The 26883-nt window shown below is 46.8% G+C and overlaps 2 protein-coding genes across 4 annotated transcripts in view; one reads left to right on the forward strand and one right to left on the reverse strand.

Moving 5' to 3' along the window:
- Gars1 (glycyl-tRNA synthetase 1) overlaps window positions 1-14638 on the forward strand; it is a 40229-nt gene extending 25591 nt beyond the window's left edge. Inside the window, exons 10-17 of the mRNA XM_052720288.1 lie at window positions 1234-1398; window positions 3352-3459; window positions 4799-4944; window positions 8658-8743; window positions 9614-9723; window positions 12290-12383; window positions 12918-13108; window positions 14350-14638. Of these exons, the coding sequence (XP_052576248.1) occupies window positions 1234-1398; window positions 3352-3459; window positions 4799-4944; window positions 8658-8743; window positions 9614-9723; window positions 12290-12383; window positions 12918-13108; window positions 14350-14475 (1026 nt within the window). The 3' untranslated portion in view covers window positions 14476-14638. The remainder of the gene's footprint in view (window positions 1-1233; window positions 1399-3351; window positions 3460-4798; window positions 4945-8657; window positions 8744-9613; window positions 9724-12289; window positions 12384-12917; window positions 13109-14349) is intronic.
- An 8655-nt stretch (window positions 14639-23293) lies between these two features.
- The window catches only part of Crhr2 (corticotropin releasing hormone receptor 2), a 28159-nt gene continuing 24569 nt past the window's right edge, over window positions 23294-26883 (reverse strand). For all 3 annotated transcript variants that reach the window (XM_052721024.1, XM_052721021.1, XM_052721022.1), the window contains 4 exons: window positions 26549-26634; window positions 26215-26350; window positions 25794-25835; window positions 23294-24746 (listed from right to left, as the gene is read on the reverse strand). In XM_052721024.1, coding sequence (XP_052576984.1) covers window positions 24606-24746; window positions 25794-25835; window positions 26215-26350; window positions 26549-26634 — 405 coding nt within the window. In that variant the 3' untranslated portion in view covers window positions 23294-24605. The remainder of the gene's footprint in view (window positions 24747-25793; window positions 25836-26214; window positions 26351-26548; window positions 26635-26883) is intronic.

The raw sequence follows: 26883 nt of genomic DNA on the forward strand, positions 1-26883 counted from the left end.
TTTGGAAAAAAAGTTTCCTGGTGTGATTTAACTCAATCCCATATGCACAACAAAGCTTAAGACATGACTATTTACAACTCTTTAAAATACAAGCAACATCTTCCATAAAGATTACCTGAGTAGACAGAGTCAGGATCAGGGTCTGGGGCAGGATAGTGCTGTGGATTGACTGAGACAAAGAAACTCAAGGGTCCTGGGGAAGGTCAAGATCACCAGGCTATTAACCAAGTCTGTCCCCAGCCTTGGGGCAGAAAACAGGTTATCCATCTCTCCCTTTAAAGAGACAACCCTGTGTGTTCCTAGTTTCCTTATTGCTTCTCTGTGAGCACAAGGACTTACATTCCTTTTACAGCAATCAAGAAAATGCCCACTGGCCAATACGATGGAAGCAGTTCTTCAGTTGAGATTCCTTCTTCTCAGGGATCTCTAGGTGTGTGTCAAGTTGAAAAAATTAACCAGTGGACGTCCTTGTAGTGGTAGGAGGTGAGGCTAGAGCATTTCTAAGATCTGGTACTAAAGTTATAAAATGATATGTACTATAGGGAGCAGAGGAATTTCAGTGGGTAAGAATAAATTTTAAAAAAGCAAAAAAAAAAAAAAAATCAAGGTCGGGCAGTGGTGGCACATGCTTTAATCCCAGCACTCAGGAGGCAGAGGCAGGCGGATCTCTGTGAGTTCGAGGCCAGCCTTGTCTGCAGAGTGAGTTCCAGGACTGCCTGTCTTGGAAAACAAAAACATTCAATCCATCTCTTTAGTTAATTTAAATCTGGGTCATTTTAAACTGGATTTAGGAAGTATGTGGTATAGGGTGCTGCAGCAGTTGAGTCCATGGACAGATATGTTAGGCATTTTTGTTTTGTTTTTGTTGTTTTGTTTTTTGAGACAGAGTCTTACTATTTAGCTCTGGCTGTCCTGGAACTCACTCTGTAGAGCACTCTAGCCTGGGACCCACAGAGATCCGCCTGCCTCTGCCTCCCAAGTGTTGGGATTAAGGGTGTGCACCTCGATGCCCAGTGTGTTAGACATATTTTGACAACTTCATTATTAACTTGTTAACTTGACGTTACCTCTTTTAAAATAACCAGGATCTCATTTCATTCTGAAAGCAGGAAGAAAGTTTACTCTGTGTGTCCTTTTTTTCAGTAGACTGTGAAGTACTACAGATCGTTCCTTGTCTTCAAAGGTATTGATGTTGATGTGTATTTTTCCCTTGCTGCACTCTTCTTTGTTCAGGGGGTGATTAACAACTCAGTATTAGGCTATTTCATTGGCCGCATCTACCTCTACCTCACGAAGGTCGGAATATCTCCTGAGAAACTCCGCTTCCGGCAGCACATGGAGAATGAGATGGCCCATTATGCGTGTGACTGCTGGGATGCTGAGTCCAAAACATCCTATGTAAGTAGACTGCAGTGAGGTTTCTACTGTTGCTTACTGTTCTTCCTGCCAGAGTGGACCAGAGGGACTAACCAGACAGCAGTTGATTTGTGCTCCTGCAAAGAGGGGCTGCCCGGTCTGTCTTAAAGCCCCTGCCATGCAGATTCTCCCAGGTCTTTAGGAGGGAGTCAGCTGGGTTAGAGTCCAAACTGTCTTACTCCAAGTGACGTCCTTGACGTTGGAGGTCAGGGATCCAAACACGGGGTCCTAGCATGGAGACTGACTTTTGTTATGGATGTTAGACGTTAGGGCTAAATAAAAGCAAAAGCTTCAGATTAACAGAGAGAAGGGAGTACCTTTTAAAGACATTCTGCCTGGGATTTGATCTTCCCAGCTTGGCCTTCTGAGTGGATCCAGGCCGCTTAGCCCTCCCCTTTAAAAACTTTGATGCTTTCTTTTCATGTGTTTCTGTTATAGACAGATGTAAAGGGGAGGGAGGGAGATGGAGAAGGAGAGGGAGAGAGGGAGAGAGAGAGAGAGAGAGAGAGAGAGAGAGAGAGAGAGAGAGAGAGAGGTCATAGTTACACTCTTATTTTCCGAATAGGGTAACCTATTTCCCAATGCTGCATTTCCAGCCTTATATTACTAAGAGTAATTCTACTTTTTAGTTTAGTTTTTAAGTATGGTAATTATCATATTCATGAAGAATAGCCATCCAGATGTATATTTAAGAGCACAAGTAACACTTATGGACATGTTAAGTAGTGAAGGTCATATTATTACATGCTTTCGGTGCCCCACCCCCTTTTTTTTTGTCTTTCACGGTAGGGTTTCTCTGTGTATCTCTGGTTGTCCCTGGAACTCCTTGTAGATCAGGCTGGCCTCTAGCTCATCTCCCAAGGCTCACCTGGCCTCTGCCTCCCCCGCCCAGCCTAAAAGCCTGAATGCCTTTTTTGTTGTTTGGTTTTTAAATTTCTGAGTTTATAAGTTTTTTCATTACCTTCTTTATTCTAAGCAGCCACCAATGGCTAAAATTTCCAATACTTTCCATGCTCGCGTGCGTGCGTGCGTGCGTGTCTGTCCACTACCCTGAGCAGTAGCTAAAGTTAGCTTTTACAGACTTTCTTGTTCTTACCCACATAGTACATCTGTAAAGGTGTGTCTTAGTTTATGCTTCACTGGGTTGACAATTGCTGTCTTTGCCATCTTCTTTTCTGCTCCCCTGTGGAAAGAGGGCAAGAAAGCTGTCCACTGAGTTCTCTAGTGAAGGGCACTCAACCCATCTAACTCTACCCTCATGACCTAATAACTTCCTGAAGGCACCTCTTCCCTGTGCCGTCACAGAGGAAGTTAGGGTGTCAGTGTAGGACTTTAGGGGTGCTACAGGCAAATCACTCCAATGTATGTTATTTGAAAACATTTTTTTTTTTAAATTTAGTATCTTGGGTATTAAAAAGAAATGGAGTCTGGTTCCTCAGTGACTGATCCTTTATCCACTTGTATGAGTTGCCTTTAGTTCAGTTGAGTGAACTGAGCCCAGTGCTTACATTCATGCCCAACCGTGTTTAGTTAGCCTTTTAATTGCACTTCATCCAATGGGAGGAATAATTTCTACCATATTTGTTTTGAGTCCTGGCTATAAATCTGAGCCAAGCCTATAGGTTTTGGTCAGACTCCTGCTTAATTTCCATAATCAACTTGTAGATTATTCATTTGCTGCAGAGTTGAAATATGGCATTGTGTGTCAGCCTGGAAAATAAGGTCACTGAGTATACAGTGTTAATTCCTCTATGTACTTTATAGGTGTGTTAACTCCCTCTTGTATGAAAATGTTCTCTTTTTAATAATTTACAAAATTCAATTGGAGATTCTCTAACGGAACTGTCCCTGAATATTTGGAAGTTATTGTCTGCATGCTTTCATGAACAAAGCCATTGTGAGCAGTAAATGAATTTGGTAGTTCTGTCTTCCTAGGGCTGGATTGAGATCGTTGGATGTGCTGATCGTTCCTGCTACGACCTATCCTGTCATGCTCGAGCCACCAAAGTCCCACTAGTAGCTGAGAAACCTCTGAAAGAACCCATATCCTTTCTGGCCACTCCAAACTTAAGGCTAGAAGTGTGTGAGCCCCAGTTTGTCCCTTGTCTTTTGGATGAATGGAGAGCTTTGGAATTGTTGATACATGCTGATTGGTACCTCTCATTGCTCCTTTCCTAGTCTCTACGGAGGGTCTCACGAACACGCACAGCATTAGACCCTGAAAGACACACACATTTAGAAGTGTACCCAGAATGTCTTTCGGGGTGCTCCTTTTTCTCAGATGTCTCCAACATACCTTTCTCTGCACCTGCCTCTACATATATGATACCTGGTGAATATTGTTCTGCTAAAACTGGAGAGCCATTTTAAGATCATTTAGCTCATTGGCTCTGTAAATTAGCAGAATGGGAACTTGCCCCTTCTTTGGTTTTTCTAGACAGGGTTACTCTGTGTAACAGCCCTGGCTGGCCTGGAACTCACAGAGCTCCACCTCCCTCTGCCTCACAGAGTGCCAGGATTAAATGCGTGTGCCACCATGCCAGGCTGAGTTTGCTTCTTTATCTGTCTCTGAAATTGTAAGCTGATTCATAGGGTTGACTAGTGACAAAACCAGATTTTTAAGAAAATTACATATGGCTTGTTTGTGCTTTTGATACAGCATATGTGTGGAGGTCAGAGGACACTTCGAGGAGTCACTCCCATCCTTTCGTCCTGTGGGTCCAGGGAGTTAACTCAGGTTATCGTCTTGGAACCAAGCACTTTTCCCTGTTGCGCAACCTCATTGGCCAAAGACATTACCAGAAGTTTCTGTGCTGTGGATTGAGATATATTGTGGATTAGATAATACCTCCTTTATTTCACTGTAACCTTAAAACTCTTTGTTAATGGCATTCATTTGTTCTTTGTTTGGTGTACATGTTCGTATGTGTGAGGTTGCATGAAGACCTATGCACGGGGGACCCGGATGTCCACATTGGGTGTCTCCCTCTATTGCTCTCTGACTTCTTTTCTGAGACAGTCCCTCACTGGAAACGGAGTTCACTGATTTCACCAAGACTGGCTGAACAGCAGCCCCAAGGAGCTCCTGTCTCTGCTTCCTGAGTGCTGAAATTGTGGGCACGAACAGGTACGCTCGGTTTTTATGTGGGTGCTGGGTGCCTGAGCTCAGATCCTCATGCTTGTGTGAATTTTACCGACAGAATCATCTCCCGGCTCCTTCTCCATAAGGCTGTAGGTTCATCTTGTGCTTGAAAGAGGAATAAAAGGTTCTGGGATGCTGCTGCTGACAGGACTAATGTTGTTTTACATTGTAATTGAGCGTTGAGATCGTTTTCCAAATCCTAAAGCAGTGCTGTGTTGCGATTCCTTGACTGTTGCATACAAAACAGTCAACGTTGTGCAGTTTGAGCCCAATAAGGGAGCAGTGGGCAAGGCGTACAAGAAGGACGCAAAGCTGGTGATGGAGTACCTTGGCGCCTGTGACGAGTGCTACATTACCGAGATGGAGCAGCTGCTGAATGAGAAAGGGTAAGTGTAGCTAGAGTTTTCCTGCCTGGCCCACAGTCAGGACAAATCTCTCTCACCCGCCAGTCCCACACCCGCTCAGACCCAACCAAGTAAACACAGAGACTTATATTGCTTACAAACTGTATGGCCGTGGCAGGCTTCTTGCTAACTGTTCTTATAGCTTAAATTAATCCATTTCTATAAATCTATACCTTGCCATGTGGCTCGTGGCTTACCGGCCTATACTTTCTGCCTAGCCACTGGCCAATCAGTGTTTTATTTATTGACCTATCAGAGCATTTGACATACAGACCATCCCACAGCAGGTAAGCTGCTGCTTCTCCCTGGGACCACTGCAGGCTCAGAGCGGGGGCAAGATGAGTGTTTCTAGAAGGGTTTTAAAGTGAGTGCTATCCGTGACTTACTTGTGCTTAACTAACTCTCTTTGCTAGAATTTCAGCATTATATCCTAGAAATATCTTTTTATTATCTTTATGATCACTGTGCCGGCTTTAATCCCCAGCATCTCAGAAGAACAAGCAGGAGCAGGTTCTTTTCTAGTGATTTTCATGGAGGAGACTACTGAGTTAGATTAGAAGCTAATCTAACTTTTTTCTGGAGGCATGGAGTACTCTGTCATCATAAATATAAAAGCAACAGTGGTGAATCTTTAAAGGAATACAACAAAATCCAGCACCAAACAGTACAGAACCTACAGTAATAAAAAGTTATTGAACATCTGTAAAAGCAGTATCATATGACTCCTGATGAGGGAAATTAATTAAAAGACCTAGAAATAGCAAACATGACTAGTAAATACATAAATATAGTAAGGTGGTTACATATGTGTTCATGTTCTTATGGAATACAAAGGAAGGACTGGAGAGCTGGCTCAACAGCGAAGAGTGCTTCCAGCTCCAGGGCTTTTCTGACCTCCGTGAGCACCAGCCTGCATGTGGCGTACATTCACAAACGTAGTCTTTAATAAAGAATATAAACAGGAACATGAACCACCATGAGAAGTGGAAAGTGTAAACACAAATACCAGTTGGCACCTTGAGTTGCTGCCTTGATGCTGCATGGGGCAGTAGTGAATTAAAGTGCAGAGGAGAGATCATTTAATTTAAGGTCACAACTTCAGAAACTATCCATAGAGCATCACTAAAAGAGGCTGGGGATGCCATGGGACAGTGCCGGACAGACAGAGGTGTTTCTGATAGTCACAGTGTAAGGAGCAAACATCTGATGATACAGTTGCAAGAACAGTTTCAGGTTTAAGAGCTTGACTCAGGCAGGTTGAAGACAAAGAAAATCACATGATGGCATGTAAGACTCAAATGTCTGAACACTGGGTTAGTGTCTTTAGGTGTCTGGAGCCAAGGGCACAGTGTGCTAGACCCAGCAATCCTGTCAAACAGAGCCAGCGCCCCACCGAGTGGTGGAGTACGGATCTCTGCTAACGGTGCAGGGGCTTTAACAATGAGAAATGGGCAGTGAGTATAAATCATGCCGTAAGTTCTGTAGAAAGACAGTGGACTGAGCACACTGGGGAGATGGCTCGGTGGATACTGTGCTTACTCTGCGGGCCTGAGGACCTGAATTCCCACCCCCAACCCCCACATAAAAGCTACACTTTGTGCAAGGCATCTGTAGCCTCAGTACTATGTGGCAGATTTCAGGGGCTCAAGGAAGACATCCCACACAACCACTGACCTTCACATGTACCCACACGGACAATCCTGCATGTACAGAAAGAGCACAAACTATTTAAAGCAAAAGTGACAGTGTTATGGAATTTGTGTATGGAAATAAAATGCATGCCAGAGTAAGAGCAAATGATTGGGAATACACTACTATAAAAATGGATGGAGTGAGAAAACCCGATGAAGTGCGGCAGTCAATCCCAGAGCTGTTGCCTACAGAGACCACACAAACCAGACACAAACTTAAAGATAAAATACTGTTTAAGAAAAAAAAAAAAAAGTCTAGAAAATTGGTCAAAGGGGACAAAGAACAGTTGGAACAGATAAAAAAAAAATAACTTGGAAGATGACAGATTTGTACTAAATGCCAGTGAAATAAAATAATTAATGATCGTCAGTCACTCTGCTCCAAAAGTCCCAGACTTGATTAAATGCAGTTTACACCAAACTCACTTCAGTGGTAATAAAGAAATGGGTTTAAAAGTAAAAGGATCAAGTTTTTGATATAAATATTAGCCAAAAGTTGGAGTGGCTATGTTAGTGTCAAAACAAACTCCAACAGTGGAAATTAAAATGTCAAAGAAGGACACTTCATAACGATGAACATGTAACCCAAGAGGTCATGCCATTTCTAAATATGTACACAACTGAAACCTAGAGCTTAAAATAATACATAAACCACAAAACCGAAGAGAAGCCAGGCGACTTAGTTACTGTAGATGTCTGCTGTAACTGGTAGACTGAGCAGCAGAGGCCCTCACTCGGAATGAGAAGGCACACACTGTTAATAACTGAATTTGCCTTTTGTAGAGCAGTCTACAGTGCGTTAGAACACGTTCCTCCACCCCCTCTCCCTTTGTGTATCGCTCTCCAACATTTTCAGGGGGGTGGGTTGAAACAAAAACAACAATAAAAATACTCAAATGAAACAAAATGAAAACACAGTACACAAGAGACCTGACCTAGTTCATGACTTCTCTAGTTACTGAAAGGTTGCCTTCCAGTCTCATCATAGACTAGTTACATAGAAGCCTGGGAATGGAAAGCGGGTTAATTATCATTTCCAGTAAGGGCACAGAGAGGGCCTTGGGAACTTTGAGGCCACGATGGTATGTATATTTGCATTTGTTAACAGTCGTAGACTCTGCAGGACTGTTTGCTGGGCTTATTCTCCAGCAGTGGCTGTCTTCTTGCTAGTTCTAACTGTTCTATAGGCATTTCCTACTCTGCATTTAGACTACTCACAAAGTACATGACACTGTGCGCACACACAAACTTCAAACCAATAGTTATTACAGGAGGTCAGTGGAAACCATCCAGATGAGGCAGAAGGTTATGACAGGAAGAGCCCTGCATTTTGGTAATGGTAACAAGGACCCCATACAGCTTCAGGACAACCACAGGAGGGCTCTTTCCTAGTTCTGGGCTGCCATCAGGCCAGAGAAATGCAAACTGCCCTTCATAGTGAGAAAATAGCTGGAATGCAGGGCCCTGTGGAGTGCCCCCGGTAACCTGTAACTGATCTTAGGACACGAACATGTGGCAGCCTTGTGGGGAGTGTTTTATACTCACAGAGCAAACAGTCGGGAAACTTGTTTAAAGTTATCTTTAGTTACTTTATTTTTGTGTGATAATGAGCTAGTTTGTGTTTATGTTTGCTGGGATAGTACGAAGAACAGTGGTCATTTTACCTGCAGAGCTATATCAAACAAATCTGGTTACTCTAAAAGTTTTTTTAAGTTGTTATATTTAATTTTGACTTCAAGATTAGAGGAATTTGCTGTTAAATCACTTGTAGACTTATAAATTTGCCGCACTTTCGCCGTCTTCAGGATATGGTTTGGTGCCATTGTTTGGGTAATAATTTGGTGATCCTTATGAATTGACTTTGATTTGACTTGAGTTGTCATCTGGAGCAAAGACCAAATTGTGTTAGCACTTAAAATGAGGACTGGTTCAGCATCCTGGAGAAGGGGGACTTGTTTTAACTGCTGTGTACTGAGTTTTGTCCTTTTTTTTCTCTGTTTGTAGGGAATTCACTATTGAAACTGAAGGGAAAACATTTCAGTTAACGAAAGACATGGTTGGTGTGAAGAGATTCCAGAAAACACTACACGGTAATTTATGAGAACAATAAAGAAACAGGCAAATAACAGTCATGAATCCTGAATTTAAAAAAACAAAGAAAGAAAGAAAGGTTTAACTGTTTTGTAAGTCTTGAAGAGAAAAGCCACTTAATGGATATGGAAAAGCCTTCACTTGGGCGTCTTTCTCTTTAAAGAGGCTTGTCTCCGTACTGAACAATGAAAGTGCCTGTTTTTTCTATGGCCCAAGGTACATAGGATGATATCTGACTGAAAACATTACTACTTTTAGGAGAAGTCTCTTTGTTTCTTGAGTAAAAGGGCTTTCTTTCCCCTAATCTACATTGCTGGGGTTTTTTGGGGGGTTAAAAAACTTAAAGATAGTTCTTTTGCTTTTAATGTCTTTTATAAAGCTAAGAATAATGATCTGTTTTTGTCAGGCAGATTCTGTGCATTAGGCAGTGTATAGTTTGGAGCACATGTGAAGGTTTCTTGGATCTGAAATGAAGCTCTTAGAAATTGTTGTAGATATTTGAAAAGCTGTGGCCAGTGGACAGGTAGACCTGGCCTCATGTCCAGCACAGGGGTGAATGGGACGGCCATTGTGTCCTGACAGCTGCTTCAGAGCCTATACTTTGCCATTACTCAGGTGCTACAAAGGACGGACAGGAAAATTGGGTTAACATTCTTTGACTCTTAACTTTCTTTTCAAAGGGATCGTGTTTTGTTTTTGTTTTTTTTTTATCAGCACATAGATCTTACAGTGTATTCCTCATCCTCCTCTACAGAGATCAAAGTCCGTCTAGGGGAGAGATAACGTTAGTGCCAAGGATTAGTTCAGGGCTCTGAGTTGCATCATACGGTTCTGGAGAGAGTATTACTGAATTATCACCTCTTTTGCAGTGGAAGAGGTTGTTCCGAGTGTGATTGAGCCCTCCTTTGGCCTGGGCAGGATCATGTATACCATATTGGAACATACATTCCATGTCCGAGAAGGAGATGAGCAGAGAACGGTGAGCTGCCCCTGGCACGAGCTCTTAGCCCTTGTTTCCTGTGACGTGCACACTCGAGCAGGGCGCTCTTGTGCTCTTATCTGAGCCTTAGCACATGCGGTTACTCTGGAAGCCGTCGTCGCAGCTACCTGGCGGTCTCTGCACCGAGATAGCTTATTTGGGGAACTGTGTCGCATTGGTGCCTGACATGGTCCTTTCTGGTTTGGCCCTTTGTTTTTAGAAAGTTCAGAAAGATGGGAATTTGGCCAGACAACAAAATTGTTTGTACGCTCTCACTAGCCAGCCCAGCTGCCTGGATTATCTGGCATACTTGTAAGATAAGGTGGAAACCCCTAGGTTCTAGTCTAGCAAACTGATAGTTTAGAGCTGACACCCAGGCATTTGTGCAGTGTTGGGTTTTGTTTTCCTTTAATAACTCCCCCCCTCCCCCCCCCCCCCACACGCACGCACGCACGCACACACACCATAATTCCAGTGCGTTCACCTGACAGATCTTAGAGTGGGCAGCATCAGGGGTGGAGCTCTCCCGGCATTCAAGCATTGAGGAAGTTGGAGTTTATAAAAAGCCTCATCAATCCCCTCAAATTTTCTCTTCATTTGATGATCCTGCGTCTTGGCTCCATGCCTTCCACTCTGACTCCTTGACATTGTGAGCTTTTCGTTTGTCATCTCGCTGTCTTGGAAGGTATATTCCTGTAACATCAGCAGATTCCCAGGAGAATGGTCAAAAAGCTAGCTAGAAAAGAGAGAGGTTCTGCCTGTATCTTATCGATTGAAGAAACAGTCTCATTACCTACAGGCCAAAGCCCAGCATATTTGTAACACTGAGTGTCAACCCTCGGCTCTTTGCCAAGCACTGAGCCTTGAAGGATGAACAGGTGAATTCTTGGTGCCTTCTAGAAGGCCTGACACACTGTTGTACTATGTAGCTAATACAGTTGCCCTTTTGGCAGGGCGGTGGTGGCGAACACCTTTAATCCCAGCACTCGGGAGGCAGAGGCAGGTAGATCTCTGTGAGTTCAGGGACAGCCTGGTCTAAAAAGTGAGTTCCAGGACAGCCTGGGTTACACAGAAACTCTGCCTCAAAAAACAAATGACAACAACCACCACCACCACCAACAACAACAATTGCCCTTCTTGTCTCTGCTAAAGTTGTGTCTTCATTCCCGACATGAGGGAGCCGCTGTCCTCATTTGGTAGATAGTAGAGCCTGGCCCAGGCAGTAGCTCCACCCATGTAGACACAGCCCATGTCAGGGAGTGATGGTGTACAGAACTAAAGGTGTTCTTTTAGATGTTGATTTTGCTTCATGGTTTTCCTGCTTGCTTTTCTAATAGAAAGGTTTTTAGTTTTTAAGAAAAAAAAAAAGTCTTTTGACTATTTCTTTGAATTGAACAGTATTGATATAACTAGAGCTTTAATAGACATTTCATAAAGGCTAAACAAGAATAAATTAGTCACACTGTTATGAATTACATAGAGTCCCTTCATGAAGAGAAATTTGATTAGGCTGTGGGAAGCCAAAAATGTTTTTGAATTATTAGCACCCACTTACTTAATCCATTTGCCTACAAATTTGGTATGAAAACATTTCCAGTGAAATTAAAAAAAAAAAATATTTTCTGTAAAGGCAAGTTCCTTCTTATGTGAAATAGAATCATCACAAGATGGAGGAGGGAGTTGGGTTCTGAATATCCTGGGATGTAGGCCTCCATGTTGCTGGAGTACAAGAATCCATTATAGAAGAATATTTGTCATTGCCTGCCCTCAAGGGATAATTAAGCTTGGACTAGGAGCTAGCCTGGACTCTCATTCAGTGGTTTAATGGGACAGATCCACTCTCAAGTTGCATGTTCTTGCCTTCAAATGAACCTTTTGTACAAGTGCTATTTAAGAACTGCCTTCAGTCATTCCAACCCCAAATGGCCATCTGGTTGGCCTGCTGCAGAACATCTGCTCTCTTTGACTCTGAGTTACTCGTTCGTGCATAGTGTAGGAGGGTTGAACTATTCCCTATAGCCTGATAGGACATCTTTTATTTTTTTCGTTTAGTTTCTTTTGTACAGTATTGCTGTTTGAGTTCACTAAAGTTTTTGGTTGCACTTGGTCTCCAAGGCCTGTGGAGTTCTTCTCTGAAGAACTGATGGGTTGGGGTTTGGGCACTGCCATGTGTTATGTAATTCTCTGGGAGGGGCTTCAGGTGGTCCTCAGAAAGGTAAGGCTTTCTTTTATGTAAATTGACCACTGTGCATACACAGCATCGTTCAGAATGCTTTCACACCGTGGAGTTTTAGTATGTGTGAGCTCAGCAGAGGGGGCAGTGGAAATCCACTCTTCGAAGTGGAGACAGTTCAGAGAATCATCAAGCTGGGCCAAGCTCACAGGATGCTCTCATCCTGGTTCTCTGATGTCCCTTCCATCATACTGATTAGCAGCATTTCCAGTGTCTGGTATTCTGATAGTCAAGTGGTCTGAGTTACCTACTGAGTATATCTATGTGTGCTTTGGGACGTTAACAATTATTTATAAACTAACATTGGCATTTCTTTCTTTTTAAACCATCTAGTTCTTCAGTTTCCCTGCTGTGGTTGCTCCATTCAAATGTTCTGTCCTTCCACTGAGCCAAAACCAAGAGTTCATGCCATTTGTCAAGGAATTATGTAAGCAAATCCAATCGGGTAATCTCCATGGGAGCAATGTCAACAGACTCAGTTTACAGAATGTATTGTCTGTTTCAGTAAAAGCAGAGATTGAGTATGAGTAAATGTGATTTCAGCCTCTGCTCTTATACTTAGTCAGTTGTCTTAGCATTGGGGGAGTCAGGAGCCAGATTTAAGGATTCCTTGCTGCTCTTATTGAATGAGGCACCCTCCTGGATCTACAGCCAGAGTCCACAGCACTGGAAAGGACCCCAGGAGTGCTAGCCCCCTTCTCAGTTGGGAAGAGGGAAGCCTGCGTGAGCAGCTCAGGGCTGTGCAGACAGAGGTGGCTGCTCTTACCTCAGCACCCGCCCAGTCCTCCTTCCCGTATAGCTCCGTCAGGTGTAGATAGCAGTGACTGTCTGGGCTCCAGCAAGGGAGACCAGCTGCTCTCTCGTCTCGGGGTCCTCTGTGTTTCCTGAGCATCTCAGTTTGTATTCAGCTGACACTGAGTTACTGCGGTCTTTCACTCTTACCTCACTTTGTTTTGGATAGCGGAAGCTCTGACCAGGAATGGCGTGTCTCATAAAGTAGATGACTCCTCCGGGTCCATTGGAAGGCGCTATGCCAGGACTGATGAGATTGGTGTGGCTTTCGGCATCACCATTGACTTTGATACGGTGAACAAGACCCCCCACACTGCAACGCTGAGGGACCGAGACTCCATGCGACAGATAAGGGCAGAGGTGACTGGCCTTTTCTTTGACATGTTTAGTCTTAGACATGTGCACAGCTTCCTACTGGCTTGAATTAGACTTTGATGTATTTATATTCCTGGTCCTTTTTACTTTGTAATATTAATGATTGGTTTGTATCAGACAAAGCCCGGATTCCCAAAACTGTTTGGTTTAATTATGAAAATACCCATTAGCACTTCTCTAATATTGTATAGACGTTTGGATTGCTCTGGGCTCTGTCTCCAGCAGTTTGTTTTTATGGTTGATTGTTTATTGGGCAAGAGAAATGTCATCCCATGAGGCTGTTGCCATAGTTTTATTGGCAAGCTTTGGGAACTTAGACATTTTTATCATTTTATTTCTATAGAAACATAAAAATGTGTGTCTAAACTTTGTGTTAGTCCATAGAGATAGACTATTTCTGTGATTTTTATTAATGAGAAGGGACTAGTGAGGTGGGATCAGTACAGAAGGGTGGGCTGAGTGCTGGAGGGGGCACTGTAATTGATAATTGCCTGGCTAAGTTTTTAACTTTGAACAGATATTTATTCAGAGTACCTATTAGTATTCATCTTGATATAGTTATAATATGGAAAATAGAAATAAAAAACTGCTTTTATCCAAGAGTTCACAGTCCACTTCCTAAGTCACAGGTTTCTGACTTGTCCTTATACACCAGTCCTGGCTGCTCTGAGCTAACATTCCCAGTGGCTGTGGTTCTCGGAGTGTGAGCCTCAGAGCAGCCTTAACACCAGCATCTCCTGGGAAGTTGTTCGAGCTGCAGGGTGCAGACCCCACACCTGCCAACCCGTTAGTCAGCAGGAGAGGGAAGGTGGCAGAAAGGCTTTAACAGGCTCTACAGAGGCTGGTTTTCCAGGCCCAACTTTGTAAACCACTGCTGGTGGCCACCAACACCTGCATCTGCTGGGCAGCCGCTGGCTCTGCTGCACCTCGTAGACTTGATTAACTTCAGGAGTTAATTTAACAGGCGCGAGATAACATAACACACAAGTGCAGAGTGGAACGGGAAGCTTTGCGGCAGTGCTGAACTGTGCAGGGACTTGAAAACAAAGACCCGGCCTAGGAAGGGATGAGCATAGTTAGGAAAACAAACACAGCTTGGGAAGGGACTTCGCCATCACATAGAGTATCCGTGCTCTGTGCTGTGTATACGGGTCCTGAATTCAGGGCGAATACTCTATTCACAGATGTCAAGTTGGCTAATGCTTGCTCTCATTTTTTCCTCTCAGGTCTCTGAACTGCCTGGTGTGGTCCGTGATCTGGCCAATGGCAGCATCACTTGGGCTGATGTGGAGGCCAGGTATCCCCTCTTTGAAGGGCAAGAGACTGGCAAAAAGGAGACAGTAGAGGAATGAGAACAGCTGGCAACTCGTGACAACTTGTGCTAATGAATTAACTCATCATGTCCACTACACAGAGAAGTGTGATTGCTTCCAGGGACTGTATTTTTCCTCAGTGGCTGCCTGATTTTACCCTCAGAATTAAAGTGGAAGGAATTCTGAACAAATTTATAATCCATTTGTTGTGTTTCCTTTTTTTTAGCAAAGACATTTCTCTCATTTATTTGGTTAGATGTGCTTGTGTTTAACATGGTACATCTTTAAAAATTACATTTTATTGAGGTATAACTTATATACTGCAAATTACTTTAAGTGTACAATTTAGTGTACTTAGAGAGTTAAACAGCCACAGTCCAACTTTAGAACGTTTATATCCGAAGGAATTCTCATTCCCATTTGTCTTAAGCTTCCATTGCCCCTCAGCTCCCAGCAGGCTCTAATCTACTATCTGCAGATGAGCAAGTGATGCTCTGTGCCAAAGAGACAGCCATCTCCAGGCAGGTTGGTGGCTTCTAGGAAAGGCTGAGTGGATGGGGAAGGCGGTGCTGGGGTAGGTTTCTGTCCATAGCCTTAGTTCCTGACTTCCTTGGGAGTCCTGGATGTCACTGGTTTCTTGAGGCTGGGGCTGCCCGGCTCAGCAGTCCCCAGTGTCTTGAGCCTGGAATTGTCATTTGGGCTTTGTCTTTAACAGGCTTTGTGCTAGTACATTTTTGTGTAGAACACGGAGATGCCGTGTACTTACCTAAGGAGCAAAGAAATTCAAGGAAGTGGGAATTGGTAGAGTTGAGGCCTTGTCTGGCTGCCCGGCTCTTGCCCATGCAGGTCTAGGACTGTTACCTTCCGGAGAGCCCCCAGTGTCCCTCACCATCCCTGCTGTGATGTGGACCACAGTGCTGCAAGGAGCAGGGACTCAGCAAAGACCCTGGATTAGTGGGGATTAGTCGAGTTGGGACTGGAGCTTGTGCGTGTGTGTTAGGACGCACTGAGCTATACCCCAGCCCCAGCCCCAGGCCCCAACCCTGAAGTTATGAACAGACCTTGTTGGGAAGAAATCCTTACACCAAGGTGATGTGACTTCTGTCTGGTGCTTCCTAGCCCTTGTTACGACACTATAATGAGCCGTCCTTTAAATGGACTGCTCGTTCTCCAGGGATGGCTCTCACCTGACATTCCCAGACTCCCGCGTCCTCCCTCCTTCTTCCCAAGTCCTTCTCTTTTCAGCAGATTTCACCATAGCAAGACAGCACAGACTGAGCTCGTTCATACGGGAAGATACATGAACCACATCGTAGGATTGGCCTACCGTGAACCATAAAGGGATTCCAGCTAAAGCTCTCTTCTCTGTTGGACTGTAAATGAGTTGCAGTCTGCACATGATCTGCAAGCCCGCCCTTCCTCTGCTCTGCCTGTAGGTGTTGGTGTGCCATCCTCCCCAGAGAAGGCATGCCTTCTCCAAGAGGATAGAATTCTCCAGTGAGGACTGGATTTGAGCACAAGTGTGCAAAGAGCTGTATTCTAAATGAACAGGCCTTTGCACACACATTTGTGCTCATGCTCAGTGATGGTTTAAAGCCCACATATTTCTGGCTTGATGCCCTGGCTTTTTAGATTTAAAGAAAAAAACGTTTCAAACCCGTGTCTCAAGTGGTGAGCTAAACGTAGTTAAATTAGCCTGACTCAGAAGTCCTCCCAAACTGTGATGAGGAGGCTCAGGCTAATTGCTTCCATGAAACTTAAAGAACGCCATAGTAGGGTTCTTTACAGCTTAGGTTGGACTTCAGGACACTTGGCCAAGTGTGACACAGAGTTTTGTCTAGAGCGTGTACCTGTCTCCTGTAGCAGTCATGACACCTTAACATCGGAAAACCATAGTAGCAAAGCATTGAGGGTAGAGGGGCATTCCAGAAATGGACTCGCCACCAAGTTCCCAGTTCCCAGTTCTTGAGAACAAGGTCACTCAAGCATTCATTCTGGACCTTTATTTACAGTCTTATTGGCCAATGTAATCTCAGTGAGTGAAGCTCCATAGAGTGTCTGTCTGAGAGAATCAGATGCCCGGGAGAAAAGTCCCAGTTACCTTTGCTGTATTAGTAGCTGCCTGGGATGAGCCCATTGTGGCCAGGTTTCCCTGGTCATGGGTGTAATGGGTGAGGCTAGGGTGCATCGGTTTTGTAGGCATTGCTTCCCACACAGCTTGTACCCTCATTGTAGAAAATCTATGTTTCAAGCAGGTGTTTGTGACATTTGGCCAACATGGACATGAAATTGAATTGAAGATTCAGTAAATGAATGAGTAATCGTGCTCTGCCTCAAAATTCACCTCCTGTTGCCTATCCAATAAGTCTTGGCTATTGGGCTGCCTCTAAGTAGTAATCATGTTAAAACCATGTGGATGGAACTAATGTCTTCTCTGGAAATTAGGATGCTGATTTCAGAGCTTTACCAGGGTTTGCTTGAGAGAAGCAGCCTGCAGCCCCACCCTCCTGCCTCCAAACCCCTTCCCCAGGTGGGCATGTTGAAGAACACATCTTTTTGGTTTTTTGAGACAGGGTTTCTCTGTGTAGCTTTGTGCCTTTCCTGGATCTCGCTCTCTAGACCAGGTTGGCCTCGAACTCACAATGATCCACTTGCCTCTGCCTTCCAGAACACATCTTTTTAACTCCATTGCCTTCGTTTGTAGTTCTCAACCCTGGCTGAGTGTTGGAACACCTCCAACTTGAAAAATACTCCCTTCTGAGCCCTACCTCTCCCTACTAGGAAGTTTCTCTAGGGTGGGTTTTGAGTGTCAGTGTTTGGGGACGTTACTGTTGCCCCAGGGAACTTTCTTACTTTGAAAAGGCAGGGCTCCCAACAAGGCGCTTTGAGACTAAACTTCATGAGGAGAGATCTGTGCCCAAAGCAGCTACATCCCTCTTCCAGCCTCCAGCATAGCAGCCTCCCTTAAGTCTGATGCCTCTGTCTCAGGCCAGGAAGAGGAGCCCAGCTCTCAACACCGGACTTGGCACTGAAGGGAGCCAGGGTAGATCTTCTTTTGCATTTATTAGATCTTTAAACTCAATCACTGACAATTAGCTGTAAAGCAGTTATGCTAACTAAAACAATTTAGGCTAATTAAAACAGTTTTTGGCTCATTAAAACTCTGCTCTGCATCAAAGTGCATTAATTGATAGTGAGATTAAGTAGAATGAAATTATAGCAGGGCAGGGGCAGACCTTCACTGACAAGCATTAAAAATAAAGAAATTTGAACCTAAACTTAACATTTAGGGACTGCCATTCTGAAGCAAGTTTGCTGGTTCATGGGTTCCAGTGACCCATCCTCAGTGATGACTCTCATGCCTCAGGAAGACCATTGGCCCACCTGTACCCCAGGTAGAGAACTAGGGCCTCCTCTCGCCCCCTTCTCAGCCACCACTCTGTCTCGCCACCATCACACGTGTGCATTGGTGCTCTTTTGGGGAAGACTTGTCCGAACTTGTCACTTAGGGTTTGTGTCACACCCAGTAGCTAACGTGGTCCCTTTCTGCCCTTAAACTCAGTGGCTTTTCATGTCCCTGGGGGGCGGGCGTGTGCGGGGACACTGTGTACTTTATCCCTCCCTAACCCACCACCGCTCTCCCACTGGCCCTTTCCTGCTGCCCCAGCACCCCACACACTTTTTCTGTCATCACTGCTGAGGTTTTGAACTCACCCAAAGGGCCAAAGCAATCAAAAGAAGCAATACACAGTAAGTTGGATGTTAAATTTGGTTTACTTTGAATTGACTACCCCTTGCATATCACACACCTCAACCTTGGTTAGAATTCAGTTTTCCACCCAGCAGAAGGCTGGAAGCCACTAGACAGATTATCAAATTTAGTGGAGACTAGTTTTTAGGGAAATGAAATCTCAATCCTTCACAAACCCCTCGCTGGAGAAACTTCAGCTCATATTATGAACTGTAAACCATCTTTCAGTTGACATCAAGTAAACGATGTGACTTGCAAGCCATTTTTCAAAATTACCACAAAATTAAGGCAGAAATGTAAGAACCTCTAAACTGTGTACTCTGAGAAAAGAGGTTCCATGTGGACAGTGGGAGATTGAGGCCTGGGGACCCCAGAAGAAGTGAGTTATATATTACCAGGACTGGTGCTCGAGGCTGGACCAGATGTGGTCCTGCCCGCAAGCCCTTGCCAGGTTGGGAAAATGGCTACAATACAATGTGAGTGTGGCCCCTGAGGTGTGCTCTCTCTAACCTGGAAAAGTAAGGCCACCTGGTGCAGTTGATATTGGCAGATAATTGGGGATTTGTGGGAGTCTCCAGAGATGTTCACGTTCTTGTGGCCAGGAACAAGGAATTGGACAGTTGACTTGAACTCCCCACCCCCACCCGACCACCACAAAAAAAAAAAAAAAAAAAAAAGCCAAGCTGCCACACCTGTGTTAAAGATTCCACAGGACTGATTGATGGATTAGCCTTAGTGGTTGTGGAGAGCTGGATGTTGGAGGTCTGGAACCAAATTGCTATGATCTGTCTTTAGCTCCCTACATAGCCTTTTATAAGCAGTGATGAGTCTGAATTGTTCTGCCTTCCTGGGCAAAGGATCCTCTGTGAGGATCCATGATGTTGAGGTGTGGATGGGAGACTGAGCCTTGAGGACCCAGAGGGAGCCTTGCTCGGTTCCCTGCAAAGCCAGTTAAGAGCACAGTTTATTACTGTGCTGTCTTCCCAGCAGTGGTGAAGGGCAATTTTATTCCAGATGGAGCATCATTAGCTTGTCTCTGCCTATGCTAACTTGTGGATTTAACCAGCAGATACTGAGATGGAACTCGGGACTCTGCCTGGGAAGAACCCTTTTATTCCGGTCTCTTCCCAAACCTCAGGGTTTTCTGTAGATCTGACTTTCACCCCTCACTTCTTCCAGTCACATTTGTGATCCTTTCCACTGCAGTGAGACAGTTTGGAGTTAAGTGGGGTGATCTTGTAACTTACTGTCCAAACCGGGACACATGCAAGAAGGAAAGGCATTGCCTGCACCAGGACACAAGCGTAAACCATGTCTGGTTCCATCTTTAGGAGCTGGTGAAGAGCAGACTGCATCCTCCACCATTGGGAAGTCACGTTCCAGCAGGCTGGAGTCCTCAGATGAGATGCTGATTATGATGGGGACAGGCTCTTACTATGTGACTGCGGCCTTGAACTTAATGTGTAGCTAAGCTGGCCTTGAACTTGCTATGTAGCCCAGGCTGGCCTTGAACTCATTATGTAGCCTAGGCTAGCCTTGAACTTGATATCCACCTGCCTCTTCCTCCAGAGTGCTGAGATTGCAGACGTGAGCCACTACATCCTCAGGAAGGGGTTACACTGTTTAGTGGTGTTGAGGATCAAGCCTGGGGCCTTAGATATTAGGCAAAGCACTCTACCATTGAGCTACACCCCAGCCTTCTGTTGACCCCCATTTCTGTCATTCCTGTGAAATGGGAAAGAGGGGATGCCATGTTGGGGACTGGCCCCTTGGCTCTGATGCGAGGTCAGGATAGGAATGGAATGGAAGAATAGATTTTTCCCTTTGCCAATGCTGATTGCTTTCTTGGGCCCTTGTTCTGTCCTGCTGGCACTGGACTCCTGTGAGTTAGCCCAGCCTTGAGCAGAGCAAATGAGAAGGGACTAAACGTTCAGTGAGTGGTTAAGAGAGTTCTAGGGGACAGCACAGGGCCAGAGATACCTAGCCCAGCAGTGGCTTCTGTCGCAGGAGCACCTAGATACACATGTCTGGCCGACACCAGCATAAGGCTCTCAGAAAGGGGCTGTTGGTCAGGCTTTGCCAACTAGAGACAGAGGCTACTGGTGGTTCTGTTCTGCGAGGAGCATGTGATCCAGCCCCGTGTGGAGAGCTTTACATTTCCTAAGAAACGCCCCCAGGAAACCTGGAGGGATCAGCCACCAAGAGGTGGAGAGATCCTCCCCTCGCTCCTGCTAATGAGCATCTTTAAGTGATGCTGAGCCCCACAAGAGAATAAGGGGTGACCTTGTGGGCAGAGCCTAGAAACCATACCCAGTCATACCAGTGAGTAAATAGATGTGCATGGTAAGCAGGCCTCTCCCCTCCTACCACAGCTGCCCTCCCTTAGAGGTTTCCAGAGAGACAGGTCTCACCTTGGTTTTCTCTAGCATCCAAGCACGCCCACAGTGGAAAGAGGACTTGGTATGACCTCCCTGCCTGTTAGCTCAGGCACAGAGCTCACAGCTGCCAGAGGGCCGCTTACATGGCTTCTAGTTCCTGCGTCCACTGAACCTTGGAACACTCCACTCTTGAGAGGCCTGTATCCCCATCTCTGGACAAGTGAATGTTAGGTCACTCTTTGTACTGTCTGAGCTCCACCAGAGTCCAGTTTCGCCATGGCTTGTCAGCCACCCTCCACAGGACCCTGCAGCTCTAGAGGCTTCAGGCCTTCAGTAGCTTTTCTACCATGGACTCTCAGCAAAGCATCCTGGGAAATGTTGTCTTCGTCTCCGACGTCCGCCCCACAGATGCTCCATCACCTGCCTTTCTCGAAGCCACATTTACAATTTACCAGCTCTTACCCCAGCCTGCGCTTTCTGGCCCCACTTTATGAAGGGACCCCTGGGCTTGGAAACAGGCTGCGGCTCGGTCTGCAGTCTTACTGCAAATAGGACCATTGGATTAGGGTGAGAGATTTCCTGTGTGCTCGCTCATCTTCCCCAGCTTTACAGAGTTGGAGAAAGGGTTAAATGAGAGCCCAGGGCCCTGCAGGGTCTGGGTGTTGGAATTTGTTCTGATAGAGTCTGATAATGAGACCTCTTTCCAGAAAGGCTGCTCAGCAAGGGACTGCAAGACACTAATGAGGACCAGCTGGGCTGTAGGGATCGGAAGCTGAGTGAGGTTAACTAGTGGGGACCCAGACAGATGGCCTGATGTCTGGTGGCACTTCAAGGGCACCACTCAACCAGGAGTCCAGGGAGCAGAACGATGCAGGGCTGGGGGGGAATCTCTACCCAAAAGGTCTGTAACTTGATGCTTCTCATGGTGCTGACATGGGTAGTACTGTCCCGCCCAGCATGGACCACAGAACCCTGAACCATCCAGGTAACTCATACAGGAGAAATAATAAGTGGTACTGAGGGGGGATGGCATCTGAGGAGCACTGGTGGGTGATACTGAGGAGGGAGGGCATCTGAGGAGCACTGGTGGGTGATACTGAAGAGGAAAGGCATCTGAGGAGCATTGATGGGTGGTACTGAGGAGGGAGGGCATCTGAGGAGTACTGATGGGTAGGACTGAGGAGGGAGGGCATCTGAGGAGCACTGATGGGTGGGACTGAGGAAAGAAGGCATCTGAGGAGCACTGATGAGTGGTACTGATGAGGCTCTGTGGCATCAGCCCTGATAAGTCCCGCTGTCTCTTCTAGTCTCAATAACTCTTCAAATGACCTCTTGGGCCAAGCCCTTTATACCTCTTTGCTCTACAAGGGCATCTACAATGCTCATCCATTCAGCCATTACCTCTCCTCTGACTAGGCAGGGAGACTTTGCATGCCTGACTTCTGTCCCTTGAGAAAGCCAAGCCTAGGCACTCCTGCCACCTACCTCCCCAATAAGAAGAGAAGCAGAGCCAGAGCCTTGCCCACATCACTCTCCAGGGCATCGTCAAGTGTGAAACTCCCCTTCACCAGCCCCCACCAACACTATCTGATACACGGGCCGGGGAGCAGACACCGAACACTTGCTGACCGGGGCCACAAAGCTTGCCACAGAATCATTTTCAGCTCATTCTTTTTGGTCAGATACAAAGGGGGCTTAAGAGGCAGCTGATAGAGCATTTTTTGGTTATAGATTGCCATGCAATTTGGGGCATACATCTCAGAAGCATATAAGGAAGTGAGTGGCATGCCTACAGCTTCTTGTTTATACAGATGTGAAAAAAAAGGGAGGAGGGAGTGTGGCGGGGGATGGGGAGGAAGAGGAAAGAAATTGATTCTGAATTCTGACTCATTTTTGCTGTAAAAATGCATCCAAGGATTCCTGAACTATTAAATTTCTATTCGTTTGTTTAAGGTATGGTTTCAATATAATTTCCGTTTTGGGTTTAACAACTAGTTATAAAAATTGTAACGTCAATATCTAGGGCTAGCGAGATGACTCGGCAGGTAAAGGTGCTTGCGCCAAAGCCAGCTGACCTGAGTTTGATCCCAAGGACCCACATGGTAGAAAGAGAGAACTGATTTCCAAAAGATTTCCTCTGACTCTACAGCACAAGAGTGGTACACACGCACTCCCCTCAAGGAAATAAGTGTAAAAAATACCCTTCAGTATCTAATGTGGCTTTAATAAGTTGTTTATATTTAAAAATAGTTTTAAGCATGTGTCTATAATCCTAGCACTCAGAATGCCGAGGCAGGATTGTAAGTTCAAGGTGAGCCTGAGCTACTCAGCAAGTTTGAGTCCAGCCTGAGCTAAATAGTGAGGCCCTGTCCAACAAACCCAGAAAAGCAGAAGAGCTGTGATAGCCCAATCTAGAAGGCTCTAAACATTCCTAAGAGCCAGGCAGAGAAGTTCGATAAGGGAGTCAAAAGGACCTCTAGAAATAAAACCCTCTAGGGACAGTGGGGTGAAGGCGGGGGCTAGGAAGAAAGGGACAACAGCCGCCGCCTGCTGACGAGAGTGTTTGCAGACGGGTCACAGTGGCCCTGGAATCATGCACTATCTAGGTGTCGTTTGGTGTGTTTTAAGAGAGCTGTGACAGGTTTCATCTAGAATTCAAATATTTACCAAATGTCAGAAACCACATCTTTCCACGCTTTAAAATGTATTAAATGTCAAACTATGTATAAAACGGAATAATTTTTCAAAGTTTATTTTTGTGCTGTAGCTAGACAAGGGGCCCTTTTCAAGACTATAGTCTGCTGGCTTCTCTCTCCTCTTCTGCTGAGGGGAGGGAGACAGGGGAAATGGAGGTGGAGTCCGAATCCAAGCTCTGTTTCTTCTTGTTTGTGGAGCCTGAGGGGCCTTGCCTCCCCTCCCTCCCAGTTCCAGAATCTTAGTCCCTGGCACAGTCAGGCTCTGTATTGGGGATGGGGCAGATGTCATCCTCAAGGATGATTTAGGCCCTTTGAACCTGAAGACTCCAAACCCACCACAGGCCAGAGGAATGCCTGCTTGGGCCCAGGCTGTCATCTCTAAGGAGAGGGACACGGCTATGCCCTGCAGACACTCTGTCCTCATCATTGGCCCACATCATCTCTCGGATGTCTAATTGCTTGACTTGAAGCTTGCCACCCCCGCAGACACCTGGCTGACGTCACAGGAGCCGTTTCTGCAGCAGAGGCTGAAGCAGTCGGAGGAGAAATGCTCTGATTTGGGCGAGCCTCCCGCCACTCTGCCCCCCCCCAACGCCCCCGCCCCCTGGCCTGTGCTGCTCCCCTTCTGTCCAGCCCTGTGTATCTGATTGGCCTGAGAGTGTGACTGTCTCTCTGTGTCATTGCCCATGGCATCTCCAGGTCCCCAGGCTGAGCCCAGGCTGAATGGGGGTCTCCCAGGAGGGGCAGCAGACTGGAAGACAAGACAGCATTCTCCTGGAGACCTGGGGGCAGGAGGACTGAGAAAGGATGGAGGGGCAGTTTGTGAGGGGCTGGTACCGAGGAGGGAGGCTTATCTGCTAGACAGTCCCTGGGATGAAGCCAGGTAAGTTAACTCTTGTCTCCTCCACCTACAGAGGGCACCCCTAAGTACGGAGCCAGAAAGCAAGGAGTAGAGCCAACCGTGGGTGCTGTGAGTGAGACAAGTAACTGTGTGACTTGGCCAGGCCCTTGCCTGCTCTGCACCTCCATTTCTTCATGTGTAAATGGTGTTACAGTGAGGATCTGCAAGAGGCTGGGTGCGCAAAGCCTTGAGGATGTGAGAGCCTCTCTTTTTGAGGGGTCTGCAGCATCCCTCTGCTCCCTCTTGCTTGCAGACTTGTGGCTGCACTGGGCCCTGGTCCTTCAGAGCCCCCTCCCATAGCGTTCCTTTCCTTCCAGGCTGGAGAGTGGATCTCTCCCCTCCTTTTCCTGCACCCCAAGGGTCAGTGTAGCAAGGAGGACCCAGGGGAAGGCTGTAGAGGATGGGGAAGCTGCCTCAGTGGTGTAGTGATGGAGGACAGAGGGTCACACCGCGGCTGTCTGCTTGATGCTGTGGAAGCTGATCCTGGTGGGCGATGTGGGGATGGACATGGCCCGGGCCACAGGCACTCGGAGGGAGTGATGGTCCTGCCAACGGTGCCATCGCTTCCTCAGGGCCGAGCGCACCTGCAGGGAGGGAGAGGCTCAGTCACCTGCTGGTCCAGGCCTCTGCCAGTCCCCCAGCTCCACCCCAAAAGCCATTAAGGAGTCTGGGATGGCCCTCAGCCTGCCACCCTCACTCCAAGGGGCTGATGAGGTTCCAAATGGAGGTCCTCCCCTAAGCCCTGTTCCCTGCCCTGCAGCATCTTTCAGGGATCCATCTTCCTTCTCCTCCAGGAGAGGCCCTTGGCTCACTTAAGGTTCCAGTTTCCTGGGGATACCCCTGCCACCATGAATTAGGCATCTCTGGCTTTGTAAGTCAGCCCCCCAGCTCAGCTCAGCCCCTCCTGGAGCAGGTATCAGGCCTTGCCCCCTCAGCCGTCCTGCCTTCCCTACCATTGTCTAAGGGGCAGCTCCTGGCTCCTCGTTCTCTACACATGATAGAGCCTCTTTTGTTTGTATTGTAATGGAAGACACCAGCTTCTTCGTGTGTGTGTGTGTGTGTGTGTGTGTGTGTGTGTGTGTGTGTGTGTGTGTGTGTGTGTGTGTGTATGTTTCCAGTGAGCACCATGGCATGTGTGTGGAGGTCCGTTTTCATTCAAGCATCGATTCTCTCCTTCCAGTATGTGTTTCAGGGGTTGAACTCAGGGCATCAGGTTTGGCAGGCAAATGCTCTTATTCACTGAGCCTCTCCACCATCCCCTGGCCATTTCTTTTCTGCTGAGTTTGTAAAGAACTGCTTGAACGACATGTTTCTGGAAGCTTCCTTCTGTCATGCCCTCTGTCTGGCTTCCACAGGCCCTGCTATCTTTGCACCTTGCTCCCTGGCTCAGAGGGCATGCACTGGGCGCTGGCATGTTATATCTGGCTTGCGTAGTTGATCTACACTGGTTCTGCAGGAGAAGTTCTATTTGCCTAAAGCTGGATGGTTTCTCAGCCCCTCTCCCATCCCACGGAGCTGAGCAGAGCCAGTGCTGAAACTCTTCTGAAAGGCTGGGCAGCTTGACCAGACCACCTGGGAGTGCCATGTAAGAGGCCTGAGCCCCTAGACCACCCGAAAGGCCCGTCTCCTACCTCTCCATTGAAGAAGCAATAGAAAACAGACACAAAGAAACCCTAGAAAGGAAGGAAGGAAAAGTCAGACATCTGCTGAGGAGTCATTCCAGCTGGAGGTGCGGGAGGACACAGGACCTAGGGCTCAGAGCTGGGTGGGACCTCAGAAGTCCTGGGCCCAGACAAGGGATGCAGTTCCAACAGGGTCTGCTCGGAGTGGCTGGTGGCCTCTGGCCTCAACTTCCTGAGCTTGCCCTAAGGTGCTTTCCGAAGTGCTAACACAGCTGAACCCTAGGGTGGGGGGTCACATGACCAGGGCATCCTGGTCAGCATCTGAGTGGGCCAGCACTTGGGTTTCAGTGCTCGTGTCACTGATCCTAGCACGCAGGCCCAGGGTGAGCCTCCAGACCTGGGAAGTGCACCGCCCTGGTGGGATGTCTACCTGGAAGGACTGCAGGAAAGAGTTGAAATAGATGAACACAATCTGGGACAGGTCGTCCTCTCCAGGATTGACGAAGAAGAGCATGTAGGTGATGCCCAGCAATGGGAGGAGGACCAGCGTGGCCTTCACCGCCTTCCTGGAGATGAGGAGGCGAGAGGACAGTGACAAACTGGAGTTCACCTACAGGCAGGACTCACTCAGGTGGGAAGATGGGCTGCCCTCCTTGGCTTCTCAAGCAAGCTGTAGGGGTGAGGACTCCGAGGGCTCTGGTGAGGGGGCGGGCCTTCTTGCTTCTTCCCTGCCTGCCAGGCCAGGCATCCAGGCATTCCCATACCTGTACTGGATTGTCTCAGATGTGGTGGATGCTCGTAATTTTGTCATCAGGATCCGGACGATGTTGAACAGAAATATAAAATTGATCTGGAAGAAAGCAGAGAGGGGCCACGGAAGGTCTGTCGGGGGTGACTGAGAAGCAGACCTCCTCCCCGAATTCCTGACACCTGCCTTCCGGTCACAGGCTCCAGCATCGAGCACCTGCTTTGCGCCCCCCACCCCCACCAACTTCTGCTCTTCCCTGACCAGGAGACACCCATTGACTCCAGGTCCTGATCTCCACCCGTGGCTCAGGCAGCTTGTAAAAGCTGTGGGTGGGAGAAGTGAGCACTCCTC

Source organism: Peromyscus californicus, unplaced genomic scaffold, assembly GCF_007827085.1.
Source record: "Peromyscus californicus insignis strain IS unplaced genomic scaffold, ASM782708v3 Scaffold_6__1_contigs__length_162567912, whole genome shotgun sequence".
Lineage (NCBI taxonomy): Eukaryota > Metazoa > Chordata > Mammalia > Rodentia > Cricetidae > Peromyscus > Peromyscus californicus.